The 27316-nt window shown below is 40.9% G+C and overlaps 1 protein-coding gene across 5 annotated transcripts in view; it reads right to left on the reverse strand.

Moving 5' to 3' along the window:
• Window positions 1–27316, reverse strand: part of SAMD12 (sterile alpha motif domain containing 12) — a 177818-nt gene that overhangs the window by 115795 nt on the left and 34707 nt on the right. For 4 of the 5 annotated variants that reach the window (XM_065629147.1, XM_065629144.1, XM_065629143.1 and 1 more), the window contains exon 3: window positions 15405–15534. In XM_065629147.1, coding sequence (XP_065485219.1) covers window positions 15405–15534 — 130 coding nt within the window. The remainder of the gene's footprint in view (window positions 1–15404; window positions 15535–27316) is intronic. The other variant, XM_065629145.1, reaches the window with a different exon arrangement.

Here is a 27316-nt window from a genome sequence, read left to right on the forward strand (position 1 = left end):
TAAAGCATTTCAGTCTGCAACCACTCAATAGACCCACTCAAAAAGTCATTTCAAGAGATTATGCGTGCTCCAAGCCCAGGCTAAGGGATACAGTCATCCAAGCCAAGCAATGCCTCTGTGGAGCCAGACACGAGAGAAGAAAACTGTCCTTTTTGTACTTCTAAAGCTTTCCACTGCTGGAAACGAAGACTATTCAACAGGAAGGACTAAAAATATGAAAAAAAGCAAGAAAAAATTTTTAAAAGACTAAGACTAGGACACGCAAATGATGGAAGATCCCAGTCAGGTATGACCAAAATAGAGCTGAATTTGCAGCCTTTAGAATGGACATTCATCAGTAACCAAAGCCGAAGACTCTCAAGGCTTCCTCTATTGTCAGCCAGTTGCTGTGAAATTCACTGGCAAAACGAAGCTCTCACTGTCCTGCAGTGACTGGTCCCTGTAGAAGATCAGAAACCATCACACACACCTGCAAATGCCATAAGGAGCCAGGGAGAACTTCACTGAGGTCAGCTCTGGCAATAAGCAACGTGGGAATCAATGCAGATCAACACCGTGAGCTAAAGTTGCAGTCTGCGGGTGCACATGCATTGAGATACGAATTCCTCCATCACAGTATCACACACCATTCCCTCGTAAGGCTCCACCTCGCTCACGGTGTGGAAAGAAAACTGCTCATGAATACTCCACATGATCCTTCATCCAGCCTGAGAGCTGTACTCAGGCAAAGCCGTGTTGTTCTGCAACAGTGCAGATCTACAAATTATGAAAGTGATATTAAAGATGCAGAAAATTAGACTCTGACAATTCAGTGTCAGTGTTTCTCCTTGAACCATTCACATAGTAGTTTAAGATTTAGCCTTGTCAAAAAAACCACCAAGTCCTGTACCATTCTATGACCAATGTATTCTTTCGACCTGAGTAGGTAACTGTATCTGCTTTTGTTAAAGAAAATTCATGCACCGAGATAAAACCTCCCAGAAGCCTGCAGTCCTGAATTATTTTCTGAATGGACACCAGAGAACACCTGAACTTCACCATCTGAATACCTCAAGAGCTTTTGCAAAATCTCACACCCTGAGATTAGGTAACCTATTTATACCCGAAGAAGCCAAAAGCACAGAAGAAAAGCAATGGCATTTGCACAGGTAGAATGCACTCTTGCCTAAAAATGGGACAAACACAGCCAGTGTGAACCCTCCTTCACTCTAGATTGATTTGATGTCTGCACCTTGCAGCTCCAGGTCCCAGCCCAGGACACAGTGGCAGATCAGGAATCTTTATGGCACTACTCAGAGTCTCCCAGCAGGCTGTAGGTTCTGGTACCTGTCCCAGCAAGAGAGCATCACATGCAGCTTCAGCAACAAATGTCTGATCTAAAAGAATGTGTAAATGGACACGGAAAAAATGGTATTCGTAGACTATATGGGGAACCTTGTATAGAAATGCTACGTAAGAAGAGATTTAAAAGAATGACAGGTATGTGAGCATGTATCAGCATCCCACTGGACTTATGAGAAATGTGTAACAGATTGTTTACAAACAGCATCTTTGCATATGTCACATTCATCACATTTGCAAAATTCAGGTCACAGGGGAATTGTAAAAGAAGACAGGGGAGGATTTTATATCTCAGAGTTAGACTTTCTATATTACATGAATCTAGCCTAACATGCTCTCTGGTCAAACATAGGAAACTATAATAGATTCAAACCCTAGGAGGGCTGTCAGGAAAATACACATTACACATACAAATTACTAACTGGTTCTACCACGTAGTTGCCTAAGTACAAGTACTTACCCCAAATGTGATGTTTACAAGAGAGGTACATCTAGTAGCATCCAGGACTGCTCACATCCAGCTTGAAGTGGGAATACATAGATAAGTTGCCCTTATATCAAAAGTTTTACCCTAGACCTAGTCTGACATACTGATTGAACAAGTAGGAAAAACTGCTTGTAGAACACAAAAACAGCTGGGTAACTGGCAGATTATTTTATCTTTAGTTTCACTAATTAGTTTCTCCCACTATGTGGGGTGCCTAGTTCAAGGCTCATTTGAGCTTCCCAGGGTCTTTTCTTCTGAAGGCCTGGGCTCCCAAGAAGTAGAAAAACAAAACCACATCACCCCCTACCCAAACCCACACAACGAGGTTGCAGAGTATACCGGAATCTAGAGATTGCAGATATTTCTGCTAAAGGACCACAGTGACTGTGTAGCCTGGGTGCTGCAGGTACACACACCATGTATTTTTCCATCCACCTTTCCCATCTTTTAAAAAGTTGACTTCGTCAGCATCCACCCTTTTTCCTAGCAAGCACTTCCACTGCTGAATGACCTGCAAAGCCGGGATTCATTTTCTGATTACTGAATCACTCAAGCTTCCAATTTCAGCTTTTGATCATACATTGTTGTCCTGCTAAGTCCCTATACCCAGTTATCAAGTCACTTATCAACTCTCCTTTCAGCAGCTTCATCTCCTGTAACATGACAACACAGGGCTCATCTTCCGGGCTTGGGAAAAGGCTGGGCTCTGCCTTCCATCTACTTCTAGGCTATTCTTAGAATTAAGACATCACAACTGGACACAGTATCATGTAGGAGACTTAAGTGACCTGACCTGTGTATGTTACAACAGTCCCTGCTATTCAATACAACTTTTATAACAAGAGATTACATCAGCCCCATTAGCTTTGTGTTCAGAGCACATGTAATGTGGCTGCCTATAATAACTCCCAACTAATTTTCTTCTTTGAAAAAGACATTTGGCTATTCAATAAAACAAATTTTGTCAGAAACATTTAGCTAGATTATTAATACCACACTTGTACCATTAACCTGTCCTGCTAATTGCTTCCTACCACATCAACTGCAACACTTGGGCAACCAACACAGAAAGTCTGAACAATGCTGCACAACCAGCCAGTCCAGGGGACACCAATAAAGCCCTTTTTCATCCGTGTCTCCCTGCTGCGCACGGGCCTCTGTCGATGAACCAGCCTCATGCCAGCATGCAGCCCACAGAATTAAAAGGCACAGGTTTAATTACGATGTCATGTGATCCTAAGATATTGTACTCTGCGTGAGGGCTCTTAACTACTAAACTTGTACCCCTGCCAATGGAAAGAAAAAAAGAAAGAAAAAAGCACCAGGTTAGTTTGACAGGCTGGACATCAAGATGACTGGTATTAACTATACAATGCAATTCTTTGTTGACAGAACCCCAAATTAACTGTTCCATTATTTTGGCAGAATTGGTAAGAGGGTAACAGGTCTGTAGCTCCTCATGTTGAGTGTAATAAAAAGAAAAAAATCCCAAACTATCATTTTTTTAACAGAAGAAATCTTTCTCCATGAGACAGACTTGGAATGAGTCAGCATGATACGGGTTTGAATATGGCTTAATGTGACATAAAAAAGGACAGTACACAACTGTGAATGGCAAATTCAGAAGCAGACTAGCTTAGGATAAAGGTTACAGGTGACATTCATCACAGTCAAGCTGTCTTTTGTTTGGTTTTGATAAGCCAATATATGACAAGCTTTATCTACATGCGTATAACATCCATAAACCAATGGACACAAGCATTTTAGCTTTGCAATTTAACCAGCGCTTGACAGCGGATTGGATTGCAGTACTTCGTAGATTTGATATGCTCGTTACAGATTGTCACATTCCTGGCATTTCTCCAGACAGTGTTTATACCTAACAACAGCAACAAAAAATTAGAACATGTAACAAACATTTCCTTATAGGCCGTTTGGGATTATTCCATATTTGGCACTGTTTTATGAATAACCTTATTAATCCTTCTTCAGGTTCCGAGCAGTTATATTTAGATCAAGAACACGTACTGCAAGACAAAAATCTACGTAACCCACACAAAACAAACATTAAAAACTGTAGATTAAAAATGATAGTCAAGGAAAACCTTGACTAAATAGAACATCTGCACTGATATTCAAAACCCAACAGGACACGGTCCTGGACAATCTGTTGTAGTTGATCCTGCTTGAGCAGGGGGACTGGACTAGATGATCTAAAGTTCCCTTCCAACCTAAATAACTCCAGGATTTGGTGATTTTGACCTGCGAACAGGTAAGTAATCTCAGTTCTGCAGTTCCCTGCACACAACAGAACCCGCAGAGAAAGTTGACGGGGCTTTATACATATAAACTTGTTTGGGAGCTCAAATACTTGTGTAAAAGGCCTCCGTCTAATCACAGCCCAATGTCAGCAGGCCCTGCGCAATGCAGGTGCCCTGTCAGTGCAGCTGACAGGACTGGGATTACATTGACAGCTTGTCTCAAATACGTGGCATGCTGACAGAAGAGACACATTTCCTCAAGGGTATCATTGTTCCGCATTTCACAAAACAGAACAAAACCTCAAATTCCCCTTGGAGGAGCATTTGGGTTTCTTAGTCAGTGATTAAGCAGCAACATTTTTGTCTGTGGAACTTGGAGGCTTCTCTTATCAACCTGGTGGGCAGGAATTCTGCTGTGCTTCAAGCAGAGCTATTGGGGAACAGCGTGAGGTCTGCACAGCCTCTTGAGGTCCTGAAGACTTCTGAGAGATAGCTCATGTTCTGACATGGTTTTGGGGTTTCTTTGGGTTTTTTTTTAATCTGGGTTTGTTTGGATTTTTTTCATCCTTTAACCCCACTTCTGCAGCAAGGCAGTCCTGAAAGACCAAAATGTGCAGCAGACTGTTTAGCAGCCACTGAAGCTCAGTAAGAGCAGAGCACCTGATTTTCAGCAGCGACGCAGCCCTCCAATGTAGGCATTCACATATTGGATTATGTTAGATAGTGGCTGTAGTTAATAATAAGCCATTACAACAGGAGTCTCCCAAGTTTTATCTGAGGTTAACCACTTAATGTTGATTGCTGTATAACAGAGTTTACCTCTGATAAGCACTTTGGGGCTCAGTAAAGTTAATGAAACCTCAGGGGAGGGAAGACTGACTTAAAAAAAAAACCCAGCAAAATACAAGCCTTCAGTGCACCTTGTTAAGGAGGTTCATGGATTAATCTACATGTCCATGTTTCAGACCAAAATGGCTTATTAAAATCCTACTTTTTTGTGCATCTAGGCTCACATTTATAAGTGCAGGGTTTCTGTTCACAGACAACAAAATCAATTAAAAGACACAAGTTTCTCACAGCAGATTCCTCTTTTTGAGGAGCAAGCAATTCTTCTGGCTGAAAACAGGAGGACAAAAACCCTTCTCTTGCATCAGGTGTGTTGATCACCACTAGAATCTGAGGAATTAAGTAAACACTTCACAGGGTGTCCAGATCCTTGTTGGGTGAAGGCCTGAAAATCAATTCCTGAATGCAGTAAGGGCTTGGACAGAATCCAGGGTTTGTTGTTGTTGTTGTTGTTCCAAGAGCTCCTTCCACTGAAATCAGATGAAAATGCTAGACATGGGTCCTTATATCTTTGCTAAAATAGCCAGGTTATTTGTGACCTCCCTCCTCTGTGCATTCTGTGATTACAAGGATGAAGCTCAGTGCCAAACGCACTCTACCGGACCCTGTCAGACTTTTGGCCTGTTCAATTACATATATGAAATCAAACAATAATTTTCACTGGAGCACTGGGAGGAGGTACTTCTTTTTACTGAAGGCTATTCCCTTGGCAAATCTCGACTTTAAAGAGGCCAGCTGTTTTAGCACTAGAGCAGTTATTAAAAAAAAAAAAAAAAAGCTTTGGATTTTATTTTTATTATAATACAGGGGAGGTAGGGAAGAATGCTTTTTGCTCCGGTCTCTTTGCTCTCTGTAGAAGGCTCAGCTGGCTGGGCTGGTATTTCCAAAACCGGAATCGTTGTCAGAGAGGGACATGAAAAAATTAAGAACTGACAAGCTAATCGGAAGAGATTGCAAACCGGGGGTAAGGACTGTTGTGTCCGACGCCCTCCGGAGCGCCGGTCCCGCACAGCGCCCGGTGCCGCCGCCGGGAGCGGGTTCGGGCCTGTGTGCTGGCGCCCCCCCGCGGCCACCGGTGCGCTCCGGGCCGGGCGGAAGGAAAAGGAAAAAAAAACCATCGTTTCCCCAAGTGCATTTCCAGTTGTTTCTAAACAGCGACCCGGAGACACCTGGGGAGCACCGAGGAGTGCAGGCGGCTGCTCGGGGCGACTCGGGGCGCAGGCACCCGCACAGGGCGAGCCCCGGTTCTTGTTGGCAATGCCCGCAGCCCTGACAAACGGTCCAGTGGAGAGAAGGCAGTTCTCCTTCCCCTCTACTCTGCCCTGGCGAGACCACATCTGGAATATTGTGTCCAGTTCTGGGCCCCTCAGTTCAGGAAGGACGGGGAACTGCTGGAGAGAGTCCAGCGCAGGGCCACGAAGATGATTAAGGGAGTGGAGCATCTCCTGTGTGAGGAAAGGCTGAAGGAGCTGGGTCTTTTTAGCTTGGAGAAGAGGAGACTGAGGGGCGACGCCATTAATGTTTATAAATATATAAAGGGTGGGTGTCACGAGGACGGAGCCAGGCTCTTCTCGGTGACAAACAATGATAAGACAAGGGGTATAAACTGGAACACAGGAGGTTCCATTTAAATTTGAGAAGAAACTTCTTCTCAGTGGGGGTGACAGACACTGGAACAGGCTGCCCAGGGAGGTTGTGGAGTCTCCTTCTCTGGAGACATTCAAAACCCGCCTGGACACCTTCCTGTGTAACCTCATCTGGGTGTTCCTGCTCTGGCAGGGGGGTTGGACTAGATGATCTTTTGAGGTCTCTTGCAATCCCTAACATTCTGTGCTGTGATACAGCTGAAAACACGGAGTCACAACAGAGGGCAACACTTAGAATACAAGTTAATCCATTTGTCAGAGATTTGGTGCAAGAGTGGATTTGTATGCTACATACTTATTAGAAAAATAGATGCAGGGAAGAAGCTGGAACAACAGCACAAGTGACGGATGGTGTGTGGCTTGGGAAGAGTCACAGGACATCAGACAATGGTGGGAGTCAGAGGTGAGAGAAGGAACACAACAAACTGCAGACTGATAGGGTAAGAGAGATTCAATATGCACTGGCTCATTCATGTCACAGAACAGAAGTCAAACTCTTGGCCGTTTCTTCCTCCAGGTTCAGATTTCAGGAGAGCTTCCTTCTGCGTTTCATCATTAGGTTAGCTGTGTTATTAGACCGGGGAAACACTGCCAAATAATTATAAGATTACACTAAGACTAAATCCCCGTATCATGAATAGCACATGCTGGCAAGTAACAAGCTGAAATAAAAGGAATCAGTGCTAGCTGCTCACTGATATCACAAACACACACCCACTAGGCAGCGAATTAATTCACTTCTTCAAAGTGAAGAATTGTAAGGTCCTCTAACAGCTCTTCCACTTAATCACTGAAGTTTTCCCCATCTAAGTTTTCCTTACCTACAACTGAGCCATAAAATTGACTTCATGCCTGCACAGCAAGAAGGCAAATACTCCTTGCCAGGCAACAGCACAAGTCATCCGAAAGGAGACCCTCCAACACCTCCCAGGTTTGTGCTGGTTCCCACCAGACAGCAACCAGAACTTCTGAAGCGCTGCAGGAAAGCCTGACTTGGTGGGAAATGAGAGCCCAGCAGTACTGACTATCACTTTGACTGAGCTGAAAAATTAAGTTCCAGACTCAACAGATAAGCAGAAGTTTCAAAAAGCAACACAGAATTACAGCTTAATGAGATTTTGGTCAGAGCACATTACTTGGAATCAGCACAATCATAGGAGGGCCTAAATATTCAATTCTAGTTCTAAACTAAAGGCCCTGTCCTTTGAGTGGAAAGACTCCAAGCTGTTATGCACCATATTGAAGGAAGTAATCAGTATTAGAAAAAGGAAATAAAGAAGTGCCATCAATGTGAGCAATGCTACATTCTATGGCTTCAAGCTGTTCCTTGGAGGTCTCCAAGTACCAACAGTGCTTCACCCTGCCCGGCTTCTAGGTGATGGGATCACACAGGCTAGTCATCAAGGAATGTGGTTATCACCTAATCACTAACAGTTGGTGATGGTTCCAAAATACGCAGAAAAAGAACCTCCTGAGAAGTAAAATGAGTATTTGGCAAAGCGTTAGGACTATTAATAAAGTAACTAATATTCATTTAAAGCAGCTAAAGAAAAAATTGTTTATAAAAAGCATGGCTTGTCAAGAACAAAAGAAGGTGGACAAAGGAAACAGGGGTTTTCATAACATCATCTCTTAGCTATATGAAGTCCACTAAATTCATCTGCTTGGAGGCATCCCTTGCCCCTCCACTGATTACTTCAGCAGTTTACTCTCTTACCCTTGATCTTCTGAATCCCACTTAAGTTGGATGCCCGAGTCACCTCAGATAGACAGGTACGTACCCAAAGGCTAAATCAGCTCCTAAGCTTTTTGGCTCTGTCAGTGGATCGCAATCAGTGCTCTGTTCTTGCTTGCAGACACACTGTGCAGCCTTATCAGCAAACCAGGAAATATCACAAAGCTTTACAATACGGTTTGAGAATTCCTGAAATAGGCTATGCTCAGACATTTGATACAGCTTTCCATATCTTACCCTAATTCACATTTTTAGCTTCCCTCTGAGTAAGAAACAGAAATTGATTTTGAAACTGGCTGCCACGGTGAGAGGTTCTGGAGGTGAGTTTTACACGATACTGATGTGAATCAGTGTTTTGTAGAGAACACAGTGGATCTGTTTTACAAAGATTGTACAACAAAGATCTTTAACGGACAAGGGTAAAACACGATATGATCTCTAGTAAGAAGTCTGCTAAAATAAATAGAACAAGACTGAACTAAAATTGCAAAGAATCCTTGTGTTAGAGGAAAGGAATAATCCAATTACCATTGCATGTAATTAAGAAACATTAATTCCCCAACATCTGACAGCACTTGAGGAGAAAGTACTGGGGAGCAAGTAAACAGTGCTCCAAATGAAGAGAAATATACCTTTTTCTCCTGTCACCTAAATGCTCACACTCTAAGGGTACAGAAGAACTTATCTAAGCCAAGTTGACAGGGAGTTTCAAATCTGAAGCTAAAGGACAGGAATTATACTTTTCAGTTCAAAGATGATTTGGATTCTGTGTTATACATCAGGTTGTAGTAAAAGCTACAGCAAATCAGGCTACCATGGCTCTTCCTGAATTCTTATAGAGTGACAGAGTGAAGAAAAAGAGGCAGCTAGAGTGCAATTCACTTCTGAGTGTGCTGTAGAGCAATTGTTTATTGAAACCATGAGAGATCTTCCCAGGTAGTCAGAAGTACAGAGAGCACACCAAGGAAAAGCAACCAGACCCAAGAAATACCCAATATCACAGGAAATGCTGTAAAACATTCATCAGCTCCCTGCACAGCAGATCCCACAGCTGATAACGGAGCAGGAGCATGGAAACTGTTCATTCTGAATTTAGTAGACGTAGAAGCAGTAACATTAATATATCATTGGCAAGCAAGGCCAAAAATGCCTCAATCACCCTTCAGCAAGTTCCCTTTCCTATTAAACAGAACAGATGATAATATCACTTCTTCCACACAGGTTTCAATGTAACAAATAATGGCATTAGACACTCCCCACTGGTTTGAGCACAGAAGAGAAGATGGTTCTGCCTCATGACAAATTGATTCAATTTCTTCTTACACATATAGGGCCTAGTTCTCCTATGCACAAGCAGCAAGTTGGTTTAGCAGTGAAGACAGTGTCATGGCAGCTGGTTAGAAAATGTTCTCCTGTTCCTGATTAAAAATAATAACAATAAAACAAAAAACAAAAAACCTCATTAAAAATATGGCTTTCTGCCATAATACTCCACAGATTATTTTTCACAGAAAAGCCAGTTTATCAGAAAATAATTAACTATGTTTATACTTAAGTTACAACTTCCATGAAGCACTCAAGTGCCCCATTGGCCCCTTCGCAGCTGCAGACGAGCCCTCCTGGTCACACCAGATCTCTGAGGAGCTGTTAGTTTTGCCTCCTGCTGCGGCAGTTCGCTGTGTGTAGCATGAGCTACGATCTGACTGAAAACCAGAGCCAGGAGCCATTGCTGAGGTGTGAGAGATTACATGCATCCAAAATTTGCTTTATCAGTAGGAGGCTGGATAAGGAAAAAAGATTTCCACTTTCCAACTATTTGGCTCATCTCACTTCTTTCAATTCTATGCTACATAAGCATTAATAAGGGTTGCATTAATATATTTCTGATATTATTTTTCCATGCAAAAATAACAGTTGCCACATATTATGCAAACAGGAGCCTTATCCCAATGTCTCTCACTCTTTGATGTGTTCCACATGTTAAAAATTTGAGGGCAGCCAAGTATGAAACAAGGAAAACTCTTCAGTCCCTCACATTTTCCAACACAAGCATCACAGCTCCACAAAGAACATTACAAATAAGTCTGACCTTATCCAGGCAGCAGAATGAAAGCTCTCTCCAGGATGAAGCAGTGATTTGATTTTATTTTTTAAACCGCAGATGGATGTAGTCAAGATTGAACTGACAGCCCACCAACCAACGTTGCTGTTAAGGCCTCACAAAAAGAGCAGGGCAAAGTGGCACAAATGAGGACCGTGGGCAAGGCCGGCTGAAGCTTTGCACCACAGAGAAGGGAAGAGCTTCACAGAGGTGGCTGGAGATGGAAGTTGTTTCTACACCACAGCTATCAGATGAACACTGCTTGGGAGGAGAGATCTATTGTGCTGAAGAGCACTGTCACATGCAAAACAAGGAAGATAACTAATATTTTATCAGAAATACCCTCCACTTGGACACAATAAGGTTCTTTTTGTTTCTGCTAAAAACTGTTTTCTTCCATGAATAAACTAGATGCTTTCTGAGATATATGACAGTGCTGTGGAATGCTCGAAACTTGCTACAAGTTTGGGACCAGACAGAGAAAAACGTGGTGAGCAAAACTTTAATAATGCTTTAAAGGAGGGTAAAGTACTTCCTGCAACACCTGGTCCTGACCCTGGACATAGTACCAGTCCTACACCTGACCATAAAACCAGTCCTCTACCAATAACAACCTAGTGGGTAGGTTGTGACCAGTTTATAAGGGATAATAAAACAATGTCCAATAAAACAAGCTAAGAAGAGGTGCCGATTTGTGTAGTTTTCTGCAGTGTAACTACAGTAGGATTTGTGAGCAGACTCTGGAGGGCCGGGTGTCAGTAACAGAGGGGAAGCATCGGGGTGAACACCGACTGAGGTCACCTTACACAAGACCTCATTTCGCTTCTTGCATCTGGTCTCACGCTAGGTGTGCTGCATCACTGGCATGAGAGATACTTTTGGGTCAATGTGATACTCATTAATAATGGAAGGATGAAGGATAACAAAGCTGGAATCACTTGCCAAGGGAGGGATCAGGGAGTGAGCAAAAGTTGTTCCAAATGAAACAGACCTGCTAACAGAAAGACTCAGCTGGCTCTAACAACATCTTTCATACACATTTAACGACACTGGTATCTTTATCACTGTTGTAGAGGCGCCAAAACACATACGGGGAGGATGAACATGATCAGAAGGTCCCAACATGGTGAATAAAGCTGCCTGGTTTTAGTCACCCTTCCTGCCCCAGAGGCAGGACTGAACCCCAGGCCTCCCACACCCCCTGCCCACCTTTCATGCCCAGGTCCCCGCATTGGTCACAGCACAAAATTCAGCTGAGTTCCACGAACCAAAAGGCATGTTCTGGAAATCAGAAGGATATTTGGCAACACTTTGATAAGAAAAAGCAGCCCCTTTTCTGTATGGAAAGAGTAATTTAGACCCTGAGGATTCAGTGTGCTTCCTAAGAACATCAGAGTAACCTGGAACAGAGCCAAGATTTCTCCAAATTCCAGTTCAGTCTCTTAAACCGCAAGATCATCCCTTCACCAATATGCTAAATAACTTGAGTATTTCAGCTGATGTGATAAACACCTAACATTTGCAAAAATATTATTGAAGTGAAAAAATCAATTCAGATTTTAAAAGCAAGATTTCATATGAATTGCATAAAAATATATGTCAACATAGCTGTTTTAATGCAAATACCTTTAGAGGTTACAGAATTAGCCAGATTTTAAGGTTATTTGCAGCAGGTTTTCAGTAGCATATATTTCATTTTCCGAGGTGCCATTTGGTATTTAATGAATATTCATAAGCTCTGGTCCCTTCTAAAACGAAAAAGAGGTTGAGTCCTGTTCCTTTCCTCCTTAAAAGTTTAATTTAAAAAGGCTTGAGCCCTTTCAAGTACGTCCTATGAAATTCTTTCACTTGGACCAAGGTACCTCTTGGGTATTATTTTGACAGAATGAGGTTTGTTTAATGATCATAGCATTAAAACCTCATGCTCTCTAGACACACATTAGCACACTGGGGAACATGGCGTAAAAATGAAAGGTGAAGCCGGGTTTCTTTCTTTCCTTCCTTCCTTTCAACAAATCATGCATCAATAAGCAGTTACTTGGACATCATCTTTATTACTTTGTCAATGGACCATTTTTACCAAAATGGTTATTCCTTAGTCATTCTATACCCAGTCTTGCTCTGCTTAATACTGAGACATTGCAAAAAAAAAAAAAAAAAAAAAAAAATCTTCATTTGCTCATTTGTTTCAATGGTACAGGATAAGAGCATCAAAGAACAGCTCGTCTCTCAAGAACTCCCTAGTCATTTAAAAGTATTGCTGCCCGCAAATTCAGATCCACAAATGCACACAGAAAGCAAGGTCCAGTTCTCAGGTTTTCCCCCTGGATTATACTGGTATAAAACGCGTGTAAACAGCTGGCCAGTCAGAGCAACTTTTCATGTCCGCTCACACTGGTGCAAACGCCAACACCAGTTGTTGAATTTCCTGAGGTTCCTGTTGGCACATCACTCCAGCTGAGGTCTGGTCCCTGGACTAGGTCCCTACGAACGGCAGCCTCGCTCTTGAGTCTGTCAACTGTTATCCCCAGTTTGGTGTCACCTGCAAATCTGATGAGAGTACACTCTGTCCCATGGCATCCTCAAGATCACTGTTAATGTGAAGGCCTTTTTTCTTACTAGGGAAGTCACCAGATAAAGCATTTTATTCTTACACATCTGCAGCTGCTCTTTGTCAGGAGTAGTAAGAACGTATAAAATCTCCACAAAGGAAAGGACATTTTGGGTTGCTTTTTTGCGCCCAACTCAATAAACTGTAATCAGCAACTAACAGTCCCAAGTAAAATGCTGCATTTTTCAACACCTATGGTTAACAACTGCTAGATATATTTGCCCAAGACTATTTTCCTGGCTTATGACCATGACTTAGATTTTATCTTCAAATAAAGTTTAAATATCCTTTTCATGTCACTTTCTTCAAGTTATTTTCCATCATATTTTTCCATATCAAAGCAGCCTGTAAAGTCACTTTAATTCTTGACAAATTTTCAACAATCACATCACTTTTCCATAACCATATCTGGAAACAGTTACACTACTTTGGCTTAATCTTCACATTAGTTTCCATGCTCCTTTCATGCTCTACTTTTTCTGAGCCACAAATCCACTGTTCTATCCCCTTATTAGATTTCAAATAATCGGAGTCACAGGGACCAAGAGCACTGGAAATATTCTCCTGAGTTATTGATTTCACTCATCATATTATCACAACATACTTTTATAAAAGCCGTACAAACATTGATCGCATTTCTTCTTTTCTTTGGTAGTTACTGAACTGATTTTCTTTACTGCAGACTTACTTTCTAACACTCATACTAATATTTTCCTTATACTTCCTTTGTGTAAAGTAAGAAAGATTGATCTCGATTCTTCTTTTTCATAAGGTTCGATGTCGTGCACATCTGCAATGAAACTACTGGGTTCCATCTACATGTATGTTGAAATAAAAACAACTTTCCTTTCAACTTCATCTCACCATGTCTTAATTCTAAAAAGAGGCAATATGTCAGTAAAACAGTACCAGAAAAAATTTTAAAATAGCTTCAGTTTTTCCTGGTAGCGCTCTGGATGCAGTCAGCTCTGTACACACGGGTGGAGACCCAGGCTACATTCCTATGGGCTGCGTTCAGGGGTGATGACTTAGAGGAAATGGGCACAATGGTTACGCACTAAAACTCAACGCTTACCAAACCAATACAAACCACCCCTCACATATGAGTATGTGCGCGTATTCATGGCTACATAGTAAACAAATACCGGTAGTTAAGTTTGCCACGTTTGCAGTCATTCATATATTATCAGAAAGGAAAGAATAGCAACAGGAATTGATGGAAAATTTGAAACACCACAAGTACACATACACGAACAAGACACTAATTGAAACACGCATTAGTTAACAGTACATTATTGTTAAGACCGAGACTTGTATGTGAAACTCAAACTTCTGCTTGATATTAAATGGCTGAATGCCCATTCCCATTTTTGTATATCACCACTTCAGAGAACAAATTTCAGCTGACCACAAAGTGGTCAGTTAAAATACCACTACAGCAAACCAAGTAGGAGTTAACAAGTCAAACAGATCAACAAAATCAATATAAACCTCTAAAGTAAATAGGAAAATAAAATATAATGATGCTTTTAAATATATTCTTGTAAGACAAGACACCAAGTGTAAAAGGTTTGGAGGTCCTGTGGGTATTTGGGGGATAAACCATGATAGAACAAATAATTTTTAGAGTAGACAAAGAAAGCATGTGCAAGCAGGAAACCCCCTAGCCAACAAAGAAAAGACTGTAAGAAGGAAGGATTGTTTGTACTTGAGCTACGCCTGGGACAGAAATCAGTTTATTTGGCTGGAAGTAATAGTTTAGATTGATAATAGGAAATACCAACTTTAAGGCCCGTAAATTATTGGAAAAGAGATATGTAAAAATCTCCTCCATTGCAAATTTTCCAGAACAAAGTTAGACAAACATCTGTCAGAAAACAACTTGCTGTATTGATTCTCTTTCAGCCCTAGGGAGGGGCACAGTTGGGTTTTCTTCTCATCCTACTTGTTAAGGACTCCAAGTTCAATTAAAAAAAAAAAAGGGAGGGCAGGGCAAAAAAAAAAAATGAACTCAAGGTGAAACACCTCCATGAAAAGAAACTCATTTACGTTTTTCCTCATAGGACATTTCTTAATATTTGGGGGGTTTTTTATTTATTTGGAATGAACAGGGTGTGGCCCTTACCCACATACAGACTGATTTCTTTCCTCATTATATTAACCCTGAATAATCCGAAATTTATCTTTTAGAGAGATGGGGAAATCGCTTATCACATCCTATGAAAGGCGGTGTATTCCTCCTGCTCTAAACCTTGTAACTCTAGTCATACAATCAGCAAGAAGCCCGCAGCACACAGTCACAATCTATTAGCAACAAAGTAAAACAATTTGCCACATTTTAAGTAAGTAAAATATTTCTGATAGTGCATACTTTACCAGTTATGTCATGCTGTTTGAATGACTCACTGTAGATTTGATACTGATTAGGGCAATGTTTCTTCAGCCATTTGCAGACATCCTGCTGGGTCCATAACGCCACAGGCTTGGTCAGCTTCACAGTCCCAGACTACAAACACAAAATGATGAACAGAAATGATGTTTAGTCCGCACACGTTTCAGAAATAATCTGTGATGTCTATACAAGATATTAAAATAAGAAATGCAAGATGGGAGCTTCTCTGGCTGGCGGATAACCAATAATCACCTGCATGTTACACAAGACCCAGCTGTTCAAATACATCACCCAGGAATCACGCACAGTGAAAGGTTTTTTTTTAACATTACTTTGCATTGCGTACGTGTTCCTTGCATCAAAGAAACATATTGCACCATGTCTTACTTGAATAACAGTTTAAAGAATGATCAACTCTGCACCCGGAGGGCAGTAGTTGCAGCCTTTGAACCCTTCGGATTCACCAGAGGGCTGTACGTTGGTGCCCCGGTTTGGGTATAACCATGGACAACCAGGTGGGTTCCTCAGTGACAATTCCAAAAGATCTTGCAACAAAGCCCTTCAAAATGCAAAGAAGCTTAAAGACGGGTTCTGCCAGGGAAAAGGACACTGCACACCAGTGCAGGCACAGCTGGCGGGGCGGTTCGTACCGAGCATTCCGGCTGACGTCATTCCCAGAGTGAGTGATGTTTACAAGCAGTTTTAGTTTTTCTGCTTCCTGTTTACCTTTAACCCTCCTACAATCCCCGTTATATGAAATAAGTAGAAGTCATGCTTAAAACAGTTTCTTCTTCACAAACACACTTTTAAAAGACCACTGTTCACTATTTCCCTGAAAATTCAGTTTTATAATAGATTATCTGAACAAACAGATTAACAGTTTATACATAAAACAATCATAAATTGTCAGTTGCATTGTCATATGTATAAAGTCACATTTCATTTAATCAAGCAATTCACCTTTGTACATACACTCTTTTTTTAACCATATGAAAATACTGAGTTCCAGACAATCTGAGTTGCAGGGATTTAAAGCCTCTTGTCAAAGTAGGCAAAACAACAAAAAAGAAAATAAATATATTCAAAGTGATTTAATCTTTTGTTTTGTTTTTTTTTTTTTGCAACACAGTCTGCCCAGGAGACTAAGAAAATCTCAAATAGATGGGTGGTTATTACCAACAACAAATGTTTAACATTGAACATCGCTGATGTTAGCAGGTGTGCACACCAATGTATCTGTTTACTTCGTGATTTTGTCAAAGAAGAGAGACCATGGAATAAAATCAAAGTATCTTTGTTGCCAGGCTGTGCATTCAGAATACCTGTCCTCCAGCTCCTTGGTGGTTTAGAAGGTTCAAGAGACGTTTTTCTGCACAAATTTGAGGTGAAGGGGAATGTCGTGTCAACCATTCTTCTCCATTAGGACTCGTGGCAGATTCCCTCTATATTGCCAGCCAGGGTGTACCCCAGCATTTACATAGATGTACTTTGTCAGACAGACTTTTTCAAAGTTGCTTTGAAATTTTTCATTACTAGAAGCCCAAAGGACTGAAGTGTTTTCCAGCGAGTGGTTTCAACTGAGTGCTTTGCATGTCCTATTAAGTCCATGAAGAGCATCATGCAAAGATACTAAGTTAGGGCCAGGGCATATGGCAGAGATAAAATTCCAATGGGTAAACATGTCTTGAATTTCTCATGCCCAGTTTTCCCTATCTCTTTTCCATTGCCTGGGTAGAAGTTCAATAAACAGCAGGAAAATTATAGTTGTTTTGAACAAAAATACACTCGCCAGAAACATGAATCCTGTTTCAAACACACTAATAGGCACCATCCACATTTAGAGGTATCACAATAATGCACAAAACCGTCCCTAATAATCGATTCACCTCTTTTGCTGCCACCTTCTGCAGCAAGCAGCAGCCTGACTGACAGACTCGGCATCCACGAAAAAAGGAATTTCCAGTGGTGCTGACGCTGCACTATAACCAGGCCAGCGCTTGTTCTGCCGCTGCCCTTTCCAAGCAGCATGTCAGGCTCCTGCACCCGCAGAACCCGCCCTGGACAACGCCAGGGTCTGGAGAAGGGACAACCCTGCGGGGACAGCAAGTGACCTGTCACTGCTCCTCATGCAACCGGCTCCTCTTTGAACTCCTCTACCCGACTTGTTACTGCTGTCCGAGTCAAAGGAAAGACTGAATTTCAATGAAGAACCCAATATTACGGTATCGGCTGATTTTTATTTACATTCGTATATAAATGTGTGTCCTTCACAAATAGAGCAAAAAAAACCCAAGTAAAAATAGCCATAGAGCACAAGCAGCCTCTCGGATTCCATCAAAATCCCTGAACAACAGGGTCAGGACTTCAGTGTGTATTTTTATTTGAGTTACTGCTTAAATTTGAAGATATTTCTTGAGCATCAGATCTTTTGAAGACTAGAGGAAAGTCTGTCAGCCCTTGAAAAATAAATTGTTAAGAGCTTTTCTTGTACATCATAAAAATACTTAAATTACAAATATTTGTATACAAATATATATAGCTAGCTATAAATTTACAAGCTATTTATTCCTAGGTGAAAGTACACAAGTAGTGCCAATGTTTGCTTTAACTAAGAGGTTGCTCTTTTCAGTTCAGCAACTATTCTCCTCTTAAAAGGTTTAAGCATCATCATGTTAAATATCTGAAGAACAAGTTCATCAGCAATTACAGTACAAATTTAACACTTCCCTCTGTGCCTGTAGAACTGAAAGACGGTTTCAAATGTCACTGTTATGCCATGCAATATACAGAACACTGCACGGCAAACATACATGCTGATTTTTTCCTGTCCGGTGTTCGGAATTATGATTGAAACACGTTCGACTTAAACTTGTAACTGCAGCCCAAAGAGGACATTTTTATATTGACGCTATCACCATTTTTTTGATTTTCTGATTCATAAGGACTTGATGAGTTAGCAGAATACACTGTTTTTAAAGCAACAGTTATAAAAAGTGTATTGTTGTCGCTTTCATTTTTGGAACATCATACTCAAGATATTTTCCAACCAGATGCTCTAAATGAAAGGCTATTAAAAATACACTTCTTTCCCACAAAATTCATTTGTTAGTTTTTTCCCTGCTCTAAAGCTAGATCTTATACTAAAAAAATTCCCAGTAAACCACGGAAAATTACCCTTACCATAAACATACCTATCAAATGAGTCCCCTGCCACTAACTAGATATAAACTACATAGACAGGTGGAAAACATTATGTTTTATTTTATTTCTGTTTATCAGCTCAGTTAAACAATAGTTGCAAAATCATTAAGATAAAATAATATATTGAAAAAAAATCTTTGGTCCAGCCTCCCCTTTCATTTTTCTGACATAAACTCATCCTAAGATCCCCCTTCACTGGCAGCACTTAAACAGTTTTAATCCTGCCAAACACTATGCCAACTCATGTGCCAGATACAGATCTAATGAGAAGAAAAGTCTTCAGTATTCTGATCTTCTCTTGTATATTTGAAGAAAAAACTGTTTCTTTAGGATTTCGTGTCAACCTCTTTCTCCTAAATTGCCAAAACCAGTTGTTGGTATGTGTATCTCAAACTATAAAAATGACTCCCAAGAAGAAAAAAGAAATTAACCTATTTAATATGTGACACAATTTCATGCTCTCTTTGTTCCAAAGGGCAGAGAAGACAGTACTTAAAATCACCAACTCAATAATAAATAAACAAATCAAACTTCCCGCCTGCACACTGCTAGAGAGTGTATTTCACGGTTCAGAACAGCACTGGCACCCAAGCCCTGCTCTTCCTAAACCACGACCGACAACTTCTCTACTTCAGCCTTCCAGGTGCAGTTTACCAAGCTGCCAATTTTGAACGTCAATTTATTCACCAGAATTTCTTCATCTTTATTTATCGTACTTTATAGACTCATGATATCATTTGGGTTGGAGAAGACCCTCAATATCAACGACTCCAACCACTCACACTGCCAAGCCCTCCACTAAACCATATCCCCAGGTGCACATCTGCAGGTCTTTTAAACCCCTCCAGGGATGGTGACTCAACCACTTCCCTGGGCAGCCTGTTCCAATGCTTAATTTCACTCCAGAAAACAAAGAAAAGGCTTCTGTATTTTTGAGTGACAGAGGATTCAATCTCATTCAAATTACTTTACACACTATCAGCCAAGTTCTTTAAATGAGCTTCTCCAACCCAAACATTTTGTGCATTTTACAAATTTGCTCAGATTACAAAATCCAGGGATTGTGGAGATCAGAGTCCTCAGTCAAATAGGGCTGCAGGGCTGCTGGAAGAAGGCTGCCTGACACCATTTGTAACATCCAATTTGCCAACATACTGACCCTGACACACAAGCAAAGTCAATGCATATTTACATTCCAATTTATTGAAAGTCAGACCCTACAGTTACTGCCTAAAAAAACCCACAGAGATGGATAAAAGCAGCGCTGCTCAAAGCACTGAGGCTGATTCTGCTCCAACACGCATCACAAGATACTCTGCTCTGAAGTTTACAGTTTAACTAGAAAAAGACAAAGCAGGAACAATTTTAGTACAGCTGTGTTGGTCAAAGGACATCAGCAAGGCAAGGCTGCAAGGAAAACCACTATAATTTATTAGATCAGCAGCATGAAGCTCTGCCAGCCACGTTTCAGACACAAAGAAAACTTCACATGGAGTAAACTCTAAGTACAACTGCTCAGTGCTGAACTGCTACATTAATCCAGTTAGGCAGTTGGAAAGAAAAAGGGGTGATAGCTGTGACGGAGGTATGGGAAGAGCAAAGGAAAGAATTAGGTCACTGCCACCTCACAGGGACAGAGAGAGCAAGGTGGGTGGCTGTCACCCTTAGAATAATGCAGAGTCAGCTGGGGCAGGAAACATTAAAATGTGTCAGAAAACCATTGATGTGTCTGTGATCAGAGAGACTGGAAGAAAAGAAATGGGATCACTTCATGCGTGAAGCTGAGAAGGAAATATTTGTGAAATCAAAACATAATGTCTTCTGCAAGCAAACTATAAAGGGCCAGTGATATATTTAAAAATTAGAAAAATAAAATTTTATGTGTATCCAATATAGATATATATATATATAGCAGAGAACTTAAACTACACAGCTCCAAGAGTTATCTAAGTTACTGTCAGATCTTTCAGACTGCTCCGGTAGCACGACTAACAGCATCATCTCCACCATTTATGACAAGAAGCAGCAGGAGCAGCAATGCCCAGAACGAATTTGAAAAGCATGATATTTTTAAAGTGTGCTTGGGTTGTATTTCTAAAATTGAGAAAATAAGAATCATTTTCTTATATTCCAAATTACTTCTCCAACATTAAATTGCCTACATAGAATTCAGAACCAATGACTAACATAAAAGACAGTTTCAGTTCTGGAAAGAACAGAAAAAATGAGCCAGGCTTGTGAATGTGTTTTTATATGATATCTTACGATATTGAAGTATCTGGAAATGACACATTTTTGGTTTAGAAATACACTCAGATAGTCAGGTAGTAATATTTACAGGTTTTTCCAGCAAAGAATAAGAAAATTACAATAACAAGCAGATATCCCATAGAAACACTGAAACCTCTGTTGCACTGGGTATCCATCTGTGTTATTGAGAATTTTAATCCTAAGAAGAGATGCAAATGAAAAACCAAAGGAAATGTGCTTATTACAAAAAAAAAAAAAAAGGAAAATACTATAAGACTCCTTCCCTTTTATGCTGATAAAAGACTGAATGTTTAAAACTTTAATTGGATCAGAAATTCAAACAGTAACATTCTAAATTATTACTTAAGTCACTGTGAAAAACAAAATAATCAGCATGGCAAATAAAAGACATTGTTTAAAAAAAAATAATTGCAATTTATTATAAAGCACACTTTAAAGGTTAATTTTGCACCAACTTGGGTTTATCCAAGACATAAACCCTAATGCCACCCAGGAAGGATTAAAACAGAGACACTACAGCAGGTATTGTATAAGTCATACACCTCTGACTCAGCAACACACAACGTCCCCTTTGAATGAAAACTACAGAGACATGGGAGGGCCACCAGGACTCCCCAGCTGTGCTGGAAGCATGTTCAGATAGCGCTTTGCATTCCCTGAGTTGCAAGCTTGTGTCTCACATTTGCAGCCCCAAATTTACTTACTCCACCAGGCAAGGTGCAAAATGCAACTGGCTGGTCTAATCTATGACCTCCTGAGCATGGCAGAGTCATATAGCGATGCCACGAGCAAGACTCGGAGGCTGTGCAGCTCCCAGGGCACTCACATCTGCTAACACAGGTCCTCTGACATCGTGAGGGAGAGAGAACAGAGTTAAGGAGGGAGAACGAGAACAGAGTTAAGGAGGGAGAACGAGGACACCTGAGCAGCCGCAGCTCAGGGCTGTGAGCACAAGGTGGACAGGGCCGGCTCAGACCTCTCCAGGAAGGACCAGGTAGGGGAAAGACTGGAGACTGGTGAGGAAGCCATGGAAGGTGCAGCAGAAGTAGAAAAGCTCCTGTAAAGTAAATTTGCCATTCCTACCCTTCCGTTTTCTGAAGGAGAAGGAGAGGAACAAATGCCAATTCTACAAGGACAGCAGTGGCCCACAGCCTACCATCTCTTTCACCAGTCTCTTCACCTTTTCACAACTCTGAGGGCCGAGTCAGCCACTGGCTGCTCCTTGTTGCCTCCTCCGGCAGAGTGCTGTAAATTGCTGTCCCTGCCAAAAGACTGCTCTGACGGCCACAAGGAGAAACTTCTACCCCAGGGCCCCAGATCAGTGCAGCATCACCACTTGTTCAAAGACCAATGAACAATGAATGTTTTACCCTGGCTTTCGAGCAACACCGGGATTGACCCAATCCAGTACCTTCTGTACCTGTGCCACAAGCTTAGGTGTACTACAAATGGACTGCAAAGCGGCGAAAGGAATCAAATTATGAAAATAATGAGACTGATCTGGAAAGCAGGAAGTTGTTAGAGGGCGTTAACTCCCTCTTAAGGCCATCGCAAGTATAACCATCAAAAGGAAAGGATAAAGTTGTCCAAAAAAATATTACTGAGCATTATCCTGATCAGGATAATGACAGTATCAAAACAACAAACAAGGATAAATAAGGTGACATTTCCTGTGAGAGTACTCTCTTTCAAAGAGATATAGCGCTCTGAAAGCAAGAATCATGACTGGCAGATGCCGGTGTTGATATAAATGGCAGTGGCACTATCAGCAAATGGTGAAGAACTGAAGTGTCAGGATGAGAAAGGAGAAGACAGAGCACTCCTCAGCACTGTCAAAAAGCTTGCCTGACATTGTTCTAATTGCTATCAAAAATCCTGAAAGCCACAACTGGGACAGACAGGCCAACAATGCTTAAAATAAAACCACGAGTAGGCCCAGAGGCATAATCAATTTTAGGTTTTGACAACCAAATCCAAACCAATGAGTGTAATGTTTTAAAATTTGCTTCATCTAAAAACACTGCATTTTTAATCTTGCCAAACTAAAGATCCATTTCGCTCAGTGCAGAAGATTCCTCCCAGTCCAAAAATTAAATACTTGTGTTTGGATATTTTCAGAGAAAACACACAGAGGCAGAGTTGCTCTGTCAGGATGAGGATTCCTACTTCACAAGATACGTCAATTGTTTGATACTTCTTCATTGCTATGGCTTTGATTCCCCTCTTCTACCCGAGACAATTCAAACCTGTCCAAGTCTGGGCTCTAACTATCACTACCTTATCATACGGATTACAGTCTTCACAAGTAAATACAAAGCCTCCTGCTTTTACAAACAGAAACCTACTCCATGTCCTGCATAGACCTGGAGAAAGGACAATTCGGTTCACACAGCAGGTGCCTGCTCGCATGCCTTGTGCATATGAAGACAAAGGCTCCTCCTCGACCTTCTCTAGCCTGCTTGTTACCATTATTGAGTCAAAGAAACAGAATTAATTTAACGGCCCTGTTTTAATACCAAGTTACAACAAGTAATGAACTAAACTTTATTATAAGCACGTGTTCTTCATTGCACTTAACCACCCACTACACCAAGAATAAGAACTTGAGACATTCACCATGGACACGGCACACGTAACTTGCAGGTTAGTTCGTCTTTTATCCTGTCTTAAGGAGTAAGTGCTACACCCACTGCAAAAAGATTTTATGGCATGAGTCCTCATCATGGAATGCTCCATTCAGGCTGGCGGCAGGCACAGGACAGGGCCCCATCTCAGCAAAAGTGGCAAGTTCAAATCCATTCAGGTACACGTAGGAAGGCAAACAGGAATACCCAATAACTAAACCAGTGATGAAATGTAGAAATGTAGCTCCCCCTTTTCCAACAGTTTGTCCTGAACTTCAGAAATACTGTCGCAGCAACTGAAATTCCACTTTTGAGGAAGTTCAGTATTTGTCAAAAATACTTTCTCTGGGCCTAGATTAAAATAAAAATCATAACACCACCCAAACCCCACCTACACTACAAACCTGACAATTACAAAGGAGTCTCCATTCCCACTTTTTTTTTTTTAACCAATCCTGGCACTTCTGCAACTTGCATCTTAGGCAGTTACATTTACAGTTGAACTAAACCTAGATTACTCATCAGGAATTTCATTAGAATAAATACAAACCAGGGGTATAAGTAGGTCCACTGATTTTCTTGGCACCTCTTACATAGTTATTTAAAAATGGTAATGTATAAGAATTTAGCTAAAACATAGCTTGTAGCAGCAACAAAATCCACTGGCCAAACTAGACTGGAAAAATGTTTAATTTGCATGAAAATTTCAATAATACACTGAAATCTTGTTGCTCTTTAATTACAGAAAAATAAACAGCAAAAGCCAAGAGCTAAAAATTTAAAGATCTGAAGGACATATGACGAATATTTGATTTTATACTTGCAAATTCAATAAGAAGAGTTAAAGGAAGTTGATCAGCCTGTATTTGTTCTGTGGATCATGAGAATGCTTCTGACTCAAACACATATTTGGTGATGCCATATCTGCAGCTCTTCAGTCAAACAGATTCTTTCAAAACCAACTCAATTATCAATACTTATCAATCAGAATTACAAACACATTGCCTTGAAATGAGAAGAACCGTTTCAAATATACGTGTTTCATATTCACATTTTCCATACTAACATGGATATGAACTGAAATGTGTCAATTAAAAATTATGTGTAGCTTAATGGTAGAAATTTCCAAGGCTTATAAAAATTAAGTTTCTTTACTAGGAATACAACTATAATACAAATGGGTCTTTATTTAATGGAGAAGGAAAAAAAAAGGGGGGGGTGGATTGTACAGAGCAGTACTCTGTCTTTCCAGACCTTTTTTAAAAGCTGCTGTATGTCAGAGGTGAAGGGTACAGTCCATGTTTGGATCTTAAACACACAGACAGTGAAGCATTTTATGTGAGAAGAGCTATAAAAGAAAATGTTACTTCAGTGTTAGCAGGTAGTGAGGTTAATTCCACCATTAGCTCAGCAGCAGTACATTTGTATAGGGAGAACATCTAACATCCTGAGAGGATCTTCATCCCTATTAAATAATAACAGGTTTCTTTCTTACAAGGTTTACTCCTTCTGAGTGAATCACATTTTTGGCACCTTTGTTTCCAGCAGATGTGCCAATTAAGAGGCTCGCGCTGTAAGAAGCAGTATTACCTTTCCATGCCAACTTTCAGTCTTTATGGATGGGCTCATTCATATGCAGAAGGCAAGCGCAGCAGCCAAGGCATTTTATACCCCAACAGCAACCAAAGTTTTCTAGATATCTTTGCCAGTTGACTCTTAACTATGTTCTCTTGAGCCAAATACATTTTGAGAAGAACAACTTTACAGGCCAGATGTGTACATGAGTACAAATAAGAAAAGGTCTCTGAGCCTCAGCTGACAGGTCAACCTCTTGCTTCCCCTTCCAGCAAAGGAGGGGGAAAAAGCAAAAGTGCATGGAAGAGGCGGATTCACCCAGCCATCTGCTTCATGCAGTAGTGTTGCAATGCCTGTGTAGGAGGTCATAATGGATTTATCAACTTAAACAAATATCTAGAAGGCAGATACACTTATTTTTCAAAACAAAGAGCAGACTTCTGATGTCAATGTAATTTCTTGCTAATTACTATTGAGAAGCTAGTCTTCTCTCCCTAGTAAGGGAATTCCTGTATTCTCTTATCATCCCTATGAAGTCCTATATTCATAAAAAGAGCTTAAGCACTACAATGCCCTTTTATCCCCTTTATTAGAGAAAGCAAAAAGCCTCAGACTGAGATTGATGAAGGCCAGCCCCTCCTGGCTAGGAAGCAGCCTAAGTCAGCCAACAAGAAGATACAGAAAAAGCCACAGAGCACAAGTCCCACATTCATATCAAGGCCAGCCCAGGCCAAAGGGAGACATCTCACTCCCAGGAAGCATCTCTTCTTGTAGTGCAGCAAATCGACTCGGAAGCAAAAGGTCAGAAGCTTGTCCTTATTTCAAAAGGAAACAGAAGGATGTGGCAGCAGCACCGTCTCTGCTCAAAAACCTGAAGATTTGGAGCTAAAGTCCACACAGGTGGGACTCAGCAGACCAGATTCAAGGAGGGAGTGGGGGAAGGAAGGCAGAGGCTCATATTGTTGCCATGCTCTGAACGTATCTTCTAGATCAGGCCATTCATGGGAAAATGGCACTTTCCCAGGAACGTCCCAGCAGGCACCACGGGAAGGCCATGCAGAGCAGGAATGCCGGTCAAGTGAAGATTTGCATCTTCGGCTCCAGGTACCATTTGTAAATCCAGCCCAAAATGTCCCAGCAACATCTTCCCGGGGAAGGCAGCTGTGACATGTGCCTACAAATATGGAGCTGAGATTTTCAACAAAAATATTATGCCCACTAGACCTTGACATAAGGAACTTTAGTATAATGAGATGAATGTGAAGGGAGGGTCGAGAGAATGTAAATTAAGCATTGTGAGGAACAATATTCATCTGCTGTAATGTGTTGAGTACATACGATATATATCCCTTCAGGAGAGCGATCTATGAAGTGATATCTAAATCAACATGCTGAAAAGACAGCCTGGCCCTGAATAAGAACTAGAAATATTTTAATTACATTTCTGAAAGGAACTCTGTTCCCTTCTCTTTCTTGGACCATTTGCTTGCAGTTTAAGATTACATGAAAAATTCATGCTAATCCTTCAGTTTCTGTCTGCAGAAGACCAGCAGTGTCAGGCAGTGGACAGCAGGCAGTTCTCAAGATTCACTCCAGGGGCAAATTCATCTCACAAGCCAAAATTTAACTCTTGGTTAAGTAGCTGATGTTCTATACACAGCCCACTGCATAAAGACACACACAACTTCAAGGATCTGAGATTCCCCAGGGGTCTGCCATGCTGCTCTGCCACCCAGATCAGGGCTTTTGTCTCAACAGCAGCCTTTGGCAGGTGATATTTATACACAATTAACACATTTAACTTTTTTCCTCCAGAGCTGGCATGTTTTCTGAATAATAAAAAAATGGAGGCATGTCTAGTAACACTTCAATCACGTTAATTAGGAAATATTCATTTTTATGCAGCTTTTTATATCCATCCAACTACTGATGAATAAATGACTCCAGGTAAAACTCAAAATTGCATTGATTCATTTAAGCCCTTTCTAAGAAGCGTTACATTTAAAAATAAACTAATTCCTATCTATCCAGAAACAGCAGGTAAAACTACAAAGTTAATATGCAAAAGAAAACTTTAGAACTGCAAATGACTTGCCAAATCTGCTTTGCATTTTTATTTTAAACCACATTACTGCAGTGTCTTACAGGTCAGCTGCCAAACTGAATCAATCTGCTATATATTCTCCAATCCACAATGTTTGTTCAAGGTTTTTACACTGGAAGCT

Source organism: Caloenas nicobarica, chromosome 2, assembly GCF_036013445.1.
Source record: "Caloenas nicobarica isolate bCalNic1 chromosome 2, bCalNic1.hap1, whole genome shotgun sequence".
Taxonomy (NCBI): Eukaryota; Metazoa; Chordata; class Aves; order Columbiformes; family Columbidae; genus Caloenas; species Caloenas nicobarica.